Source organism: Cetorhinus maximus, chromosome 9 (genome assembly GCF_964194155.1).
Source record: "Cetorhinus maximus chromosome 9, sCetMax3.hap1.1, whole genome shotgun sequence".
In the NCBI taxonomy this organism is placed as follows: domain Eukaryota; kingdom Metazoa; phylum Chordata; class Chondrichthyes; order Lamniformes; family Cetorhinidae; genus Cetorhinus; species Cetorhinus maximus.
Genome location: NC_135887.1, coordinates 16,160,675 through 16,178,367, shown reverse-complemented (window position 1 = coordinate 16,178,367; position 17,693 = coordinate 16,160,675). Strand labels below are relative to the sequence as shown.

At 40.1% G+C, this 17,693-nt stretch overlaps 1 protein-coding gene across 8 annotated transcripts in view; it reads right to left on the bottom strand.

The window, feature by feature from the left end:
• Positions 1 to 17,693, bottom strand: part of nf1a (neurofibromin 1a) — a 283,175-nt gene that overhangs the window by 141,889 nt on the left and 123,593 nt on the right. For 7 of the 8 annotated variants that reach the window (XM_078548137.1, XM_078548140.1, XM_078548138.1 and 4 more), the window contains 4 exons: positions 7,571 to 7,729; positions 6,475 to 6,572; positions 1,163 to 1,309; positions 286 to 432 (listed from right to left, as the gene is read on the bottom strand). In XM_078548137.1, coding sequence (XP_078404263.1) covers positions 286 to 432; positions 1,163 to 1,309; positions 6,475 to 6,572; positions 7,571 to 7,729 — 551 coding nt within the window. Of the gene's footprint in view, positions 1 to 285; positions 433 to 1,162; positions 1,310 to 6,474; positions 6,573 to 7,570; positions 7,730 to 17,693 lie in introns of those variants that run through there. The other variant, XM_078548145.1, reaches the window with a different exon arrangement.

The following is a 17,693-nucleotide window of genomic DNA, read 5'->3' as shown; positions in this document are numbered from 1 at the left end:
AGGTCTTAGGCCCTCAAATTCTTGGGGTCTCAAGGAAGCAAGGGATAAGCGGAGCAGGTGGAAAATTGGAGTTGAAGCCCAAGATCAGCCACGACCGTATTGAATGGCAGAGCAGGCTTCGCAGGCCATATGATCTTCTCCTACTCCTATTTCTTGTGTTATGTTCTTAAATGGCAACAATACTGGTAAATACTTCAAAATGCTACCTCATCATTATAGAAAATTGTTCAGATATAAAGCTTCACATTTCCAGTCTTTCTGAAAAATACATACATGTTTGCTTACCTTGTCATGAATTCTTCAAACTTGGAGCTGGTGAGGTTGAGGCTGGACCAGTGGGTGTCAGCTACAGGCTTGTGCTCAGGAGGCCCCAGGTAGGCTAACAAAGTAGCCATCTTGTCAAATGGTCTTCTCCCTACAGCTTTGTGGTCCCTGAGAACATTAGATAATAAATGCAACACTTTGGTAAGTTCACGGTTTAAAATCAGTGCAAAATTGGAATGCAATTTATTAATATAGCAAAATACTTCACATCATGCACACTGATGACTATGTGGTGTGCAGTACTTCATTAAAACATTTCAACGGCAATATGCATTAGGACAAAAATCAAAAAAGTTGTGGTAATTTTGCCATTAATTACAAACTATTCTTTAATACATTAAAAAGCTTACAATTGTGCATATTCTCAAACTGCTGCAATTATAAATTCCGATGCCCACATGTATAATTGCAAACGTAAACTCATTATTGTAATTACACCCTCTCTCCCCCGAGTAGAGGAACTGCACTCTGAGAAGGGTTTAATTATAACTTGACAAGTTTAGATAGCCAATTATAAGTGTGCGCATAGATGTTTATGATAAAATTGATAAAAAAAAATACGGACACAACATATGACTTGGGTCTGAGTAACATTTGCATTCTCTGCCTTTTCTGTAACCCAGCTTCACTAGGAGAATACACTTGTTGTATTTGGTTGTGCAATGCCACAGGAGGCGATCTAGTCTTTAAAATCATCTTTTACAACATGCAGGGAAAACAAAGAATTTAATTTAGCCAACACTGTTGGAATTAAACTTTCCTGTCAAATTTGACTCTGCACATAAAAAATTCACCGTAAGCAAATGGTTATCAAGAGGAAATATAGTGTCTCACAAACCGGTTACTGGAGAGGTACTGCCCAATTTTCTCCTGATTGTTCCACAGTAACCTGTGCAAAGCGAGAACATTCCCATCACTGATGAATGAAAGGCTGTGATTGACTGTGTCACTGGCTGGGCAGTCAGACGCTATGTCCAGAAAAAACCTTCCAAGGGGTTGGGGTGAGGAGACACAGAGTTTGGGGTGGGGAGGGGAAGAAAAAAAATACAAAAATGTGTTTATATATATTGAAACGAACATTACACTAAACATACCCAAACGGGAAGACCAACAGATAAATCACTTGCATAATGAGCTCCCAGTGGGTAAAGGTGCAGGTGCTATACAGCAGAAAAAAAGGCCCATCAAATTTGTATCAAAGCTTTCCCTCACATGGACTGTCCAAGTTCAATACCACTGCTCCATTATCTTCAATATTGCTCTTTCTCACAACAAGTTCAGGGATAGAGATGGCAACAGTGGAAAGATATCCACTTTGCCCAATAATCTCAAAATGTCATTCTACAGCTTCACAAATCCACTTGATGATCTCTCCCTGTGGCTCTCTTCAAATTCCAAGCTAACTTCAGGATTTTGAGGTGGAGTGCCAAAGTTTGCACCTTCTTATTTTCTTACAGCCTGGTATACAGGGCTGCCCTGAGGTAACTGATGGATTTGCTACGTTTGCTTTTAGCACATTCCATGTATTAATGTTCCTAAAATTGCTGTATAACAAGGTAAATTAATTGAAACCTCCAGCTTCATCTAATTTTGTTATCTATATAAGTAACTGAATGTTTAAATTCACGAAATATATAAGATTGGTCATTGAAATATAATCACCAAATATTTCGAAGTTTCTTAATATAGAATACCGACTCAAAAAAAACAGGAAAGAGCTTGTTTCCCCACTCGTAAACCATTAAAGTACTGACAGCACAGAAACAGTCCATTCAGCCTAACAGGTCCCTGCTGGTGTTTTTGCTGCAAATGGACCTCCTCCTCCTCCTTTATCCCACCATATCAAAATATCTTTCTATTCCTTTCTCCCTCTTACATTTATCTAGCTTGCCCTTGAGTCCATTCATCCTACTCACCTCAACTACTCCCTGTGGTAGCAAGTTCCACATTCTCACCACACTGGGGCAAGTAGCCTTATCTTGAATGCCCTACCAGATTTATCAGCAATTATCTTTTATTTATGGATCCATCCCTCGCAACCACCTCCAACCCTACCCCCCCACCCCCTCAAAAATCTGATCTGCTTGAAACTGGTGTTATGAAGCTATTGATGTATATGATATTTTGGAAAATATTTTTCTTTTAAAATAGAGGTTTGGTTTGCAGGTAATTTTAATTGGATTAAAGACAGCTAGTCTGGGAGCTCTGATGTACTAGTTTGAGATGTAAACAGAGAGGTAGAGTGCATTTGCATTTTTTGAATAGAGCATTCAAAAATAGAGTGAAAACTTGACACCTTTCTAACAGCTACCAAGCCATATGTTTATATTACTAATAAAATTGGTACTATGAAAGGGGTTTCATTTTTAAAAGTTGAAGTTCAAAGAGATTGTTACTACAATGAGAATTTGAATTCAATCAGTGGTGATAGACATAACTTCAGCAGTTTTTGGGTGTGCAGACAGAGGTAATGCAAGATCAAAAGGCAGCTGTAAGCCTCCAACAGTCTCCGCAGTGAAAAGAATCTCATTTTGAATTCGTAAGGTGAAAATGCTTTGGCTGGTGTTTGGTTAAGTCTATGGGTTGCTGTTGCTTTAATGGAGATCAGTTTGGGAATTTGTTAAAAGTTATGATAGTAGTAATTTGTCACCATGTGTACATATATTTTAACCTGTGTAAATTAATAAAATGTTTCATTTAGTTTAATGTAAAACCTTGAGAACTAGTGGTCTGATCCCTGAGTTTAGAGTCGCATCTCAAACATAACACTTAAAATTATTGGTTATGACAGTTGTTTAAAGCTTTCCTCTGGGCTTTTTAAAATAACACCGCTTTCCCAACTGCATCGGTCATGACAGTGGAAACATCTTTTAGTCAACCTAATCAAGTTCACCCTCATCCACAAGAATTAGGCACAGGTGCCTCTCGAGCCTGCTCCACCATCTGATAAGATCATGGTTCACCTGATTATGGTCTCAGCTCTCTCTTCCTGCCTATCCCATATAATTTTTGACTCCTTTGACAATCAAGAATCTATCCAACTCAGCCTTAAAAATATTCAATGACCCTGCCTCCACTGCCTTCTGGGGAAGAGAATTCAACAGGTGAACAACCCTCAGAAAAAAATTCTGATCTTGGTCTTGAACAGGGAATTATAGACCAGTCAGCCTGACTTCGGTAGTGGGGAAAATTCTAGAGTCCATTATAAAAAGATTTAATAGCTGAGCACGTGGAAAACAGTGGCAGAATCAGACAGAGTCAGCATGGATTTACGAAAGGGAAATTATGCTTGACAAATCTACTGGAATTTTTCGAGGATGTAACTAGTAGAGTTGATAAGGGGGAGCCAGTGGATGTGGTTTATTTGGACTTTCAGAAGGCTTTTGACAAAGTCCCACATAAAAGATTGGCTTGTAAAATTAAAGCGCATGGGATTGGGGGTAGTGTATTGAGATGGATAGAAAACTGGTTGGCAGACAGGAAACAAAGAGTAGGAATAAACGGGGTCTTTTTCCGAATGGCAGGCAGTGACTAGTGGGGTACCGCAGGGATCGGTGCTGGCACTCCAGTTATTCACAATATATATTAATGATTTGGATGAGGGAATTAAATGTAATATCTCCAAATTTGCACATGACACAAAGCTGGGTGGGAGGGTGAGCTGTGAGGAAGATGCAGAGATGCTTGTGTGATTTGGACAAGCTGAGTGAGTGTGCAAATGCATGGCAGATGCAGTATAATGTGGATAAATGTGAGGTTATCCATTTTGGTAGCAAAAACAGGAAGGCAGATTATCTGAATGGCTATAAATTGAGAGAGGGGAATGTGCAATGAGACCTGGGTGTCCTTGTACACCAGTCGCTGAAGGTAAGCTTGCAGGTGGTAAAGAAGGCAAATGGTATATAAAAACAAAACTGCGGATGCTGGAAATCCAAAACAAAAACAGAATTACCTGGAAAAACTCAGCAGGTCTGGCAGCACCAGTTCTGTTGAAGGGTCATGAGGACTCGAAACGTCAACTCTTTTCTTCTCCGCCGATGCTGCCAGACCTGCTGAGTTTTTCCAGGTAATTCTGTTTTTGTTTTGCAAATGGTATATGTTGGCCTTCATAGCCAGAGGATTCGCGTGCAGGAACAGGGATGTCTTGCTGCAATTGTACAGGGCCTTGGTGAGACCACACCTGGAATATTGTGTGCGGTTTTGGTCTCCTTATCTGAGGAAAAATGTACTTGCTATAGAGGGAGTGCAGCGAAGATTTACCAGACTGATTCCTGGGATGGCGGGACTGACATATGAAGAGAGATTGAGCCGATTAGGATTATATTTGCTGGAGTTCAGAAGAATGAGGGGGGTTCTCATAGAAACCTATAAAATTCTAACAGGACTAGACAGGGTAGATGCAGGAAGGATGTTCCAGATACATTTCCAAAGATATATGGAACAATGGAATTTACATATTAAAGAGAGAGGAACATAAATAAAGGAGAATGAAAGGCTATGTTGTGAGCCATGTAAGATCTAACAAGACTGTGTGAAACAGCCTTGAAGAAGCCTCCAGACGTTTGTACATAAGTTTGTTGGGTCCAGCAATGGAAGTTGGAGAAAACCATTTGGAATTCCGCTGTCATGGGGTACTGTATTAACTTGCTGGATATTTATTTAAATCTAAAATCTATTTTGGACTGTTGACTTAAAGGGGGTGTGTAACAGGGAGTCAGGTTAATTAGGAATTTTAGGATTTGTTATAGTATTAACTAATTGTAGCCTTACGTATGTGCTTGAAATCTTTTATTTTGTTAATAAATGTTTTATTTAATTTTTAAAATCCCTAAAGGTCTTAGTGGACTCAGTGCACACATCTCGTAATAAATACAAATTGCAAAACTGTTGTGTTAGCGTGGCCAAGTTTCCCTTGTGGATTTGCTCTGCCTGGCACACATCACCTGCCACATCATAACACAGAGCACCCAGATCCCTCTGTACTGTAAAGTTCTGCAGTCTCTCTCCATTTAAATAACACACTGTTCTTCCTGCCAAAGTGGACAAGTTCACATTTTCCCACATTATATTCCATCGGACAAATTTTTGTCCACCTACTTAACCTATCTATATCCCTTTGCAGACTCAACGTCCACTTTATAGCTTTCTCACCTACTGTTGTGTCATTAGCAAATTTAGTAACCATACATTCAGTCCCATCACCTAAGTCTTTGATATAGACTGTAAATAGTTGAGGGCCCAGGACTGACCCCTGTGGCACTCATTAGTAACAGCCTGCCAACCCAATAACAACCCATATACACCTACTCTCTGCTTGTTAGCAAACAATCCTCTATCCATGCCAATATGTTACCCCCTACACCATGAGCTATTATTTTGTGAAGTAACTTATGATGTGGCACCTTATCAAAACCACATCTGAAGGTTCCCTTTTATTCATTGTTTGTCACCTCCTCAAAGAACTCTAATAAATTGGTCAAACATGATTTCCCTTCCACAAAATCAGGTTGACTCTGCCTGATTCTATTAAGATTTTCTAAGTATCCTGCTATAAGTTCCTTAATAACAGATTCTAGCATTTTACCCATGACAGATATTAGGTTAGATCTCATTGCTTTCTTTTTGTCATAAGAAACACCAACAGCTAAGGTACACACAGTGAAACAGCACTTGGTCTCATCCTGGGAGTGAACTCCAAGAGCTCTTCCTAAAAGAAACCCTCAAGTGATACAGTGTAAAACAGCAGGGCTGACTAAGAGGCAAGCAGCCAGCAACATAGGAGCTGACTCCGTGTGCAGAAATTAGGTTGGAGGGAGAAATGCCAAGCTTCGAAAACACAGCTTCGAGGTTGAGATTTGCGAAGTTTCTCACAAAGTAATGAATGCATCCCTGAAAACTAAATTATTAAACTACACAGCTGCGTTGATGGGGCACAAAAATTAAACTTTTGAAATATTCACCTTTTGCATTCACCTGGACAAAACAACACAACCTTCATTAACATTCTGTTTGTTAATAATACGATGTGTATTACATCCAAAATTAATAATTTTGCCCAGTTCTATGTAGGATCATATTCTCAGCAGAAAAAAACATTTGAAAATATTTTTAAAAACATTTTTTCAACAAGCTCAGGAATTCATTAATTACCTTCGGGCCGCATCAAAGTTGTTTTTAACAAAATCATTGAATGGCCTCATATGTTCTTCCTTTGTAAACAGGACATGGTTTGCAATACTTTGTAGAATCTGGGAAAGCAGAATTTGTACACAATGATTTAGGTTTATGAACTAAGAGGACAGGCCACAAACTCATCCCCAGTTTACTTAAAGTAGATGCATCTGGTCACATGCTGGGGTGAAGTGAAATAGACTTAACTGAACTTCTGTCTAACCTTACTGGTAACATCCTGCCCTCCCAAAATTTAGTGCCATAGGTTCCATACATGCTAATCAAGGTCCTCACATTTTTTTTCCCCCATTTAACTTTCTTTCTCAACCATCTCAAGAGAAATTTGCCATTTTTGCTGTTCAGAGTCAAAACCAAGTTGAGGAACACACCATTGACACCTAAGCATGAGGTTGTAAACACTTTGAACACTTGTGCTGTAACATTTAGTGGTTGAAAAATGATATTTACATAACTGGTGATTGTACTTTAGTCTCATTATGGTTCTCAAGATCGCTTTGTTTATAAAATTGAAGACCTCCCCACAAGGTAATTTCTGCGATGAATGCCAAAAGTGACAATTAATTGAATGAATTATGGGCAACGGTGAAAATTAAGTCACAAGCAGGATAATGTAGACAGACAGATATGACCATTTTTCCATTGCGTGTTGGACAGATCAGTTGACCTTGATGCAGCCCCATCGCAGCCACAACTGATCCTGTACTCCACCTGATGCATTTGTCCTCCAAGCTGAGATTTCAGGATAGCCATCAGAAGTGGAAACCATGGTCGATTTTTCCAGACTTCTGATGGAAGGTCACTGACCTGAAACATTAGCTCAGTTTCACTTTCAAGCATTTTCTCCTTTTATTGCTTAATTTTTAATTCCATGGCTCGGGCACTATGAACAATTGCAGCACCCTGATCATTGTCCCAGCTGAGATTGAAACATTCAGCACATGACAGGTTGAATCAAGAACCTTTTTTGTCTGTATGCCTCAGCTACTCATCGAGAAAAGTTGCTTAGTTCTCTTGTTGGGCCCAAAAATATTCACTTGTGTGTTACAACTTTTACCTTGGACATCAACTTTAATCCCCGTTCAATTCTAGGTGGAGGCTTCTTATCGAGGATCCCTGCTTCATAGGGAGACACTATAGCAGGATTAATGAACCTTAAGAACATAGCACTTCCCACTGCACCTATACTGTTCTGGGGAAAGCGCTGGCTGACAACCTGCAGGAAGAAAAGGCAGAAACAAAAGCAGTACGTTATGTAACACTGCACTTTAAAATAATTCAAAAGCCTTTCTGAAGAGCTGTTAAATGACAGGTATGAAGTGTTAATGTTCAGTTTGTTGGTCTGTACAAGTTAAGCCTATAATTGACAAACTACATATGTATTATATTATATATATATCTATATACATACAAAAAATAAAAAAGGTACTGATTATAAGTACTACAGATAAGATTTGGATGGTTCCCAGGCCCCTCCAAAACATAATGGTGTGGACAAATGTGGGGGTGGAGAAAATGTAGAAAACCACACAATTACTTTTAAAAAGTCTTTAGAATCAGTTCAGGTATGAGATAATTCAGAGATAAAATATCAGGAACATGAAGCACTTCTCTGAAGAGTCAGGCTACATCAGTAAATAATCATATTTTTGTTCGTAAGTTACTCTAACATTCAGAAAAACAGACAGACACTGCTCAAGATCACTGGGAGCCAATGAGTTTTGGTTAAATTTCAGAATTGTTTTTCCAGAAGGGCCATAGGAGAGAACTACAGTTGGAAGGAAGGGAGGTGGGGTTACAGCAGGGCGAAAACAAGAGGGGAAAGTTGAAGTTGGATGAGTGAGCAAAGGCAGGTGTTTGTCTGTAAAGTTGGAAACTAACCAAAAATCTATGAAAAAAACATTAATTATCTTCCTCACACAGATCGCCCAAAATGTTAGGATTTTGCATAGCTAGGAGCCCCCTCCACTGAAATCCAGAAGATTACCATTCAGATCACTTCTCCAATTTAGTGGTATTGTGCTTGAGCCACATGCGCAGTGACACTGCCACCGACATCCAGGATTAACTCAAACATCAGTCTCCTGAATCATCAATACCACTGGAAACATTCCCAGTGGCTGCGTGGAGATCTCAAGCTACATTAAAAAGAAAGTTCTCTGTAGGCAAGAAATTTGTTACTGTTTGTTTCTCCTTTTTGTTAAGACGGGGGCAGGAGGTAAAGGGTGGGGAAAAGAGAAGCTAAAATATTTCACACAAAGTACTCTCACGATCATCTTTATTGTTAAGTTCTTTACCTCTATTAACAAATATTAACAACTGGTTTAGCAAGCTAAAGAACAGCAACTCTCTGAAGCCATTAGTACTATGTTGAGTTAAGTGTTTTAAAACTGCAGGGCAGCACCAAGCACATTGGCAAACCAATGCTGAGACACATTAACCGCGTCCCAGCTAAGTTCACATCTGCTATTCCTCATGCAAATATGCAGGCACCTTCCCTAAATCGGTAAAGAGGAGATCATAGCTCACTGAACCACTTGTGCTTTGTTGCACAGAAGATTCAGAGGATACTGGACTATATTCCCTATATAACTCCAGTTGAGAGTTTTTTGGTGGTGGCAAGTAATTTTGGTGTAAAAGGTGCACACTCATGCTGGCTGTTTAAAACAGATAGCGCATAATGATTAAGGCTCACAGAGCATGACACCATCAGGCATTTTGGTGGTTATGTCAGTCATGAGCAAAGGATAAAAACCTTATTGCACCCATCTTCACAACATGATTTTATTAGGCCATTCAAAGATTACGAAAAGAAACAGGCAACAGTTAAGAGTTTAAAGATATGTTAAGTGCTGCAACAAGGAGATGGCGCAGTGGTAACCACAGAGGTCCAGGCTAATGCCTTGGCGACACATGTTCAAATTTCACCATGGCAGCTGGTGGAATTTAAATTCAATTAATTAATAATAAAAATCTGGAATTTAAAGCCAGTCTCAGTAATGGTGGCATAAAATTATCATCGATTGTCGTAAAAACCCATCTAGTTCGTTGATGTCCTTTAGGGAATCTGCCGTTCTTATGTGACTCCAGGCCAGGAGCAATGCAGTTGACTCTCAACTGCCCTGTGAAATGTCCTTGTAAGCCTTTCAGTCATACCAAACAGCTACAGAAAAATGAGAAAGGGATAAAACCAGATGAACAACCTGGCATCAACTTAGGCACCAAAAACAACAATGACACGCTCAAAGTCCTCCTTACTAACATCTGGGGGCTTGTGCCGAAATTTGGAGAACTGTCCCACAAACCAGTCAAGCAACAGCGTGACATAAGTCACATTCACTGAATCATACTTTACAGACAATATCCCACAGACCACCATCACCATCCCAGCAGAGGTGACGGTACAGTGGCATACAGTTGGGAGGGAGCTGCCTTGGGAGTCATCAACATTGACTCCAGACGCCATGAGGTCTCATGGCATCAGGTCAAACATGGGCAAGGAAACCTCTTATTGATTTCTACCTACCACCCTCCCTCAGCTGATGAATCCATACTCCTCTCCGTTGAACACCACTTGGAAACACTTGAGGGTGGCAAGGGCACAGCAAGTATTCTAGGTGGGGGACATCAATGTCCAGCACCCAAGAGTGGCTCAGTAGTACCACTAATGACTGAGCTTGCTGAGTCCTGATGGACATATCTGCCAGACTGGACCTGCTGCTGATGGTGAGGTAAAAAAAACAGGAGGGAGAAACCTATTAGACTCTGTCCTCACCAATCTCCCTGTTGCAGATACATCTGTCAATGATAGTATCAGTAGGAGTGGCCACCACAGAGTCCTTGTGAAGGTGCAGCCCCATCTTCACATTCCATTGTATTGTGTGGTACTTACCACTGTGCTAACTGGAATAGATTCAGTAAAAATCTAAAAGCTCAACACTGGGCATCCACAAGGCACTGTGGGCCATAAACAGCAGCAGTTCTGCATTCAACCACAATGTGTAACCTCATGAGCTGGCATCTCCTACACTCTACCATTACCATCAAGCAAAGGGATCAACCCTGGTTCAATGAAAAAGGGTAGGAGGGCATGTCTGGAGCAGCACTGGGAACACCTAAAAATGAAGTGTCAACCTGGTGAAACTACAACACAGGACTAGTTGCATGCCACAACAATGGTAGCAGCATACAACAGACAGAGCTTTGCGATCCACAACCAATGGATCAGATCAAAGATCTGCTGTCCTGCCACACCAAGGAAACGAATGGTGGTAGATACTTAACCAAGAGGCCAATCATCTCAGTCCCCAGGACATTGCTGCAGGAGTTCCTCAGGGTAGTGTCTTCAGCTGCTTCATCAATGACCTTTCCTCCATAAAGTTAGAAGTGGGGATGTTCACTGATGACTGCAATGTTCAATATCTTTCGCAACTCAGGTGCTGAAGCAGTCCATGCCAATCTGCAGCAAGGCCTCAACAACATTCAGGCTTGGGCCACTAAGTGGCAAGTAACGTTCGCACCACACAAGTACCAGGCAATGACCATCTCCAAGTGAATCTAACCATCTCCCTTTGACATTCAATGGCATTACCATCACTGAATTACCCCCATTATCAGCATCCTGGGAGTTACCATTGGCCAGAAACAGAACAGGACCAGCCACATAAATACTACGGCCAGATGAGGAGGTGAGAAGTTGGGAATTCTGAAGCAAGTAACTCACCTCTTGACCCCAAAGCTGGTCAACCATCTCCAAGACAAAACTCAGGAATGTGATTTTTCCTTTTTTGTAATTCTTTCATGGGATGTGGGTGTTGCTGGCAAGGCCAGCATTTGTTGCCCATCCCTAATTGCATTTCAACTGAGGGGCTTGCTCAGCCATTTCAGAGGGCAGTTAAGAGTCAACCACATTGCTGCGGGTCTGGAGTCACATGTAGGCCAGAACAGGGAAGAACAGCAGATTTCATTCCCTGAAGGACATCAGTGAACCAGGTGGGTTTTTATGACAATCAATGCTAGTTTCATAGTCACCATTCAATTCCAGAGTTTTTAAAAATTAAATTTAAATTCTACCAGCTGCCCTGGTGGGATTTGAACCCATGTCTCTAAGGCATTAGCCGAAACCTCTGGACGACGACTAGTCCAGTGACATTACCTGGAATGCTCTCCACTTGCCTGGACAAGTGCGGCCCCAAAAACACGTGAAGTTCCCAACCATCCAAGACAAAGCCTGCTTGATTGGCACTCCATTCACCACCTTAAACATTCACTCCCTTCACCACTGACACACAATGGCAACAGTGTGCATCGTGTACAAGATGCACAGCAGCAACTCATCAAGCTTCTTTTGGCAGCATCTTTTACCAGCTAGAAGGGCAAGGGCAGCAGATACATGGGGACACCACCAAATGCAAGCTCCCTTCCAAGCCACACTCCATCCTGACTTGGGACTGTTCTGTTGTTCCTTCACTGCCGTGGGATCAAAATCCCAGAACTCCCTTGCCAGCAGCACTGTGGGTGGACCTGCACCACGTGGGCTACATACAGCAATTCAAGGTGGCAGTTCACTATCTCTTTCACAAGGGCAATGCTGGCCTTTCCAGTGACACCTAAATCTCATGAAAGAATAAAACATTGCTTTATTACGACTAGAGGCCCTCTGTGCACTAATTAGGCTACTGCTGTGAGGACTACTTTTCAACATTTAAACTTTAATAACTCCATTCAAACAATATCTCCCAAGGAATGGTTTCACTAATTACAATGTGGGGTGACCACATCTGTGAATTCTGAATAACATTTCATGAAAATCGGACTTCCTTGTAATTTAAAATTAACACAAAAAGGCTGGGACAAAGGTTTCATAGCCTCAGGCATGTCTGGGGGTAAAAAGAGGATGGGGAGCCAAAAGAATCCCAGCAATGTGTTCAACATGCTCAATTATTTGCAACTATTTAAAAATTCTGAAGCAGAGAAAACAAATTACTCTTCTTAGTTTCCAAGCAGGCTCCAGGCAACTGTCCAATGTAAACCAGGGACCAAACTTTCCATTTCTGAATCAACTTAACTGGCTGACTAAATGGTAGTATATTAACATTATCAGATGGGAAGGAAAAAAACTGGCTCACTTCTTCCTCAATGTTTTTGAATGAGAACAAGAATCTGAAGTTGCAATGGCAAGTGCCACTCAGCTTCAGGTATTCCACACCCAAAGTCTTAGACATTTTATGTTTATTACTCATAACAAATTCAGTTGCGAGAATGGTTCCAGTGCATTGACAGTGACAGCCAAGGCCACTGAATCGTAAGTTTAAAGGAAATGAAATCGCAGAGTGCATCATTTTAAAAAAAAACTTGATTCAATGAAACATCAGAATTTACCATTCAATGTCATCCATACATCGAGTTGCCCACATAACACAGTGAATAGAATTGGAGATGAGAACACTAGTAAAAATCCCAGATTCCTTGAAATAAATGCAGAACTATTTATTCAGCCACCATAAAGTACTTACACTATAAAAATATTAGGAAAGTCAATGTGCGGTTCATGAGATATTTGCCTTGACTGAGACTGACTGAGAGAAAATGCAAGAGGGCAAGGATAGGTCTGTGATGACAGCAAAATATCAATATATCAGATGGAAACAGCAATTACGGAGTATAATTAGAAAATTTAAATTCTTCAAAGTTCTCTCTCTCTCACCCCTTAAGCAAGAGGCCTGCCACAAAAATGCACACTCTCAATATTCTTCCGACAATCCTCAAGAACCTGACTTGACTCATTTCCCATTTCAGACAGATTATATTCACCCCCTTGGTGAACAGGTAGTGTTACTGGACTAATAGTTCAGAGGCCTGGAATAATACTCGGTCGACGCGAGTTCAAATGGCAGTTGGGGAGAGTTTAAATTCAATGAATTAAATAAATCTGTAACAAAAAGTTAGTCTCTGTAATGGTGACTGTGCAACTAATGGGTTGTTGATTATCTGGTTCACTATTGTCCTCTAGAAGGAAATCTGCTTTCCCTACCTGGTCTGACCTACATGTGGCTCCAGACCCATAGCAATGCAGTAGGCTTTTAATTGCCCTCTGAAAAGGCCTAGCAAGCCGCTCAACTCTATAAATCCGCTACAGAAAAGTCAAATAAGGATCACTATGGGTGTAATTACAACATAAGGGTTGCGATGGTTCAAGATGACTCACCCACCTTCTCAAGGGTAATTAGGGATGGGAATTAAATGCTTGCCTTGCCAGCAATGCCCATATAATAATAAAGTCATTTTGTTTTTATTTAAGATCTCTAATCCTACTTGGTCAATTTGCAAAAGGTACAACTGAAATGAAAGACCTTTTTCTGCCAGCATCATCCCAAATCCAGAGACCAATAAGGCAGCCCTACCACCACCAGCCAAAGAGGCACACTAACGAAAACTGGGATTAAGACAATGGCCTTCCATTAAAGACCATTTCTGTTAAAAACCATGTCTTATTGCAGCTTTTCAACTGCCCAAAAGCACAATTTCCTCTGTGAAATGCCTTTAATGTTTTTCTACATTAGAAGTTCTGTATACATAGAAGTTCTGTTGCTTCCCCCATTTTTTCCCACTCTTGGGTCACATACCATTCCCTGACAAGAGGCTGTGAAGATTACATGCTCCCAGGCTTCTGTAAATGGTGGCCTGTAATCAGATGCCAGGGATATCACAGGAATGATAAACAGATTCTGTATCACAAATAATTCCCACCTCATCCAACAGCCCAAATTATACCAGTAAAACATCACAGGGAGAACTGTAGATGCACACACACATCCTGCCACACTGTGCAGCAATTGATAATTCAATCTGCTTGTCTGAGGTAACAAGCACCTCATTTATTTGCACATATCACAGTCACACATTTGCTTTTGCGGTGGAATTGCATCCTTTAGAAAATCAACAGTTCAAAAGCAGTTCCGCATCTTTTAAAGTGAAAGACTTGGATAGGTTGGTCCCCACCTTCACGTCATCACATGACTTGCATGCGGCTACAAAGTTAACTCTAAACTGCAAAGCCATGATTGATTACCAACATGAACTGCTGAAAGAAAGTTTAATTTCCCCAACAACAGCTAGCTTTATCTTGGACTGCACAACCATTAGTACTTCATTTAAACTAAGTCAAGTATCTGATCACGAACTACACAATTTAACATAGAGGAGATTTTTTCCAAAAAATATTTTAAAACTCAAACTTTATATTTTTTTTAAAAATTGTGTCAAATCTCAGTGTCTCAAGTTAGAGCAAACCAAAATTGCCAGTATTCAATCAAAGAAGAATTCAATGAAAACCTCATCATTTGGTGCAAAGTTGAAGTTAGAACAGCTTCAAACATTACATTGTAGAAACAACATCTGAACTGTAAATGCTATTAAACAGCAAGTGTAGTTATTTTAACATTTGTGGCATTGAAGTACTCAATAAGGGTAGAGGTCTCAACTATAACCTCAGATTAAGAATATACATGACATGAAGATATTTAAATACCAGTCAAACTCAAATGAATTTTAATCTAACACTGCTAGTTTGGAACTGGCAGTTGCATTTTCTCACAGTCAGACTCCACTCAAGATAAACTCACTCAGCTTTTCAGCATCTCCATTCAAATCATTGCAATGAAAATGCAATTCTCCTTAAAAACAGTACATGTTTTCTTTCTAAAAGGGACACTTTTGAACAGCATAAACTTGTGCAAGAATAACTGCCTCAAGTCCATGGCTTTCCCTCAAATGTTTTAGGACATGGAAGCTGAGGGTGGGAGAGGCAAGAGAGGGACATAGGGAACAATTCATAGCTCACTAAAAAAGGGGTGGTGGAGTAAATGGAGTAAAGAGTTATGGTCCATCTTTGTTTACAATCAATGCAATTATTATATGGTTACAAAGGTAAACTATAGAAATTAGAGTCAAGAAAACACGATAAGTCAACATTATTCATTACATACAGCTCAACCAACAATGTAGGGTTTTTCCATTTTACTTGAAGTTGAACCATTTATAATTAATAAAACATAGGGTTTCATCGACTCTTCTTTCAAGATTAAAAGTACTTACTTCAATAAAACATTAAACACCCTACTGCCTAAAAGAATTGATCAAACACAAAGTTTAAATTTTGAAACTGTTTTCTTTGGTAACTAAAGATTAACTATTTGTACAAGGTCATCTGTGCAAAAAAAAGACAGTGAAACAAACAGGAATTAGGGCTTTGGTCGATTAAGTACCTCAGTTTAACATCTCATTAAGTATCATTGACAATGCAGCAGCCCTTCACAGCAGCACTCAATCGTCAGCCCAGATTACGTTTGATAAAATGATGACAGGCATTGACACTGACAGCTCAGAGACAATCATTGATGGCTATGACCTCTGGAGCATGACAGCTTGGAAGGGCATTGGAAGAGGCAAGCAGAAATGAAAGCCCAGCTGGCTGAGAAGGGGGCCCAGAGAAAACAGAGGCCAGTGAATTGTGCACTCTCTCACTCCACTGTCTTCCTCTGCAGCAAATGCAGTAGAGACTGCCATGTCACAGTAGGACATCTGAGCCACACAAGGCAATGCTTAACACAGAGTTGACCAATATGGCACAAACCATCTTCTTACGAGATGGAAGGCTGCCACCATTGACATGTGGCATAAAGCCATAACCTGTTGATTCAAAGCAATGACACTACCAATTCAGCCAACAAGTGTGTGAAAGAATAGTTCCTGGAAATGGATAACCAAGTAGTAAGGAATTTCATGGATTTATTTTATGCCAAGGCAAAAGAGGGGAAACACATTTGTTGCTTTGATTCAAATAGTGAAGTCTGTATTTACTTAACATACTGCTACTGTTCAATATTGTTCAATAGTTTATTTACAGTATCTAAGTCACTGCTCGATAGATGCATCCTACTGTTTACTGAAAACATCACCATGTAGGGGTATGTGTTGTGGGATTGCAATTCAAACTCTGGGCCTCACTACTCCTTGCTTGATATTGTGAAGATCAAGGCATATTCTTGATTGTTGGGGATTAGCAGGACCTGGTTGTCATATAGCTCATTAGAAGCTGCTGATACTGAACCCTAGGAATTATCGAGTATGGAAACCTAAAGAAGTAACCAAAATACTTTAGGGTTATTTTGGAGTAACAAGGCAACTCTAACACACAGCCATAAACTCCCCAAGTATATTGGTGCTGCAGTCCAACCTTTCATTGTGAAATCATACATAGTGGTCAATGTGGGGGAAAACAAAAAAACTGGATGAACATCAAATATGCCAACTGAAGAGAACTGCAGAGAGATGAATGCCAGATGAGATGTAATGCTAAACTCCAGGCTGATAATCTTCAGCAAGGATAGACTCTATTCGTGACGATAAAGAGGTTACATAACACTATTTATAGGTGATTCTGCAAAGTAATTGTAGAGAAATTGCAAGCTGGGATTAAACATATACAGACTGGGGACAGTGATATAGCAGGTATTTTACTGGGCTTGTAGTCCACAAGCCTGGACTAATTATCTGGAGATTAGAGTTCAAACCGCACCATGGCAGTTTAATTTCTGTTAATTAAATAAATCAGCAATAAAAAGCTAGTATCAGTAACGGTGACCATGTACCTAGCAGATTGCCACAGGAATCCATCTGGTTTTCTAATGCCCTTTAGAGCAGGAAATCTGTCATCCTTACCTGGTCTGGCCTATATGTGATTCCAGATCCACGGCTATGTGGTTGACTCTTAACTGCCCTCCAAAATGGCCTGTCAAGCCTCTCAGTTGGATAGGGATGGGCAATAAATACTGGCCTTGCCAGCAACATCCACATCACAGGAATGAATAAAAAATAAGATCAATCTGCACTGGGTTAGCTTAAGTTTAATTTCAAAACATATTTATAAATTTTATGAACACTCAGTATCAGTATCAAACTCTAATTTGACATATTCTAAATAAAAGATCCCATGCAAAATGTTATCTTTATCTTTCGTCTTCAGATGCTGAGACCAGAGCAAGCCCAAAATGTTCTATTTTTATGACCAAATGTTATTGTTTAACATTTGAAACACTAGCCTGCGTGTGTAAATGTGCATTCTTGCATAGAATTAGCCAGAATATTTAATTAAAGCTCACGTGCTTGTCCTGCATGTT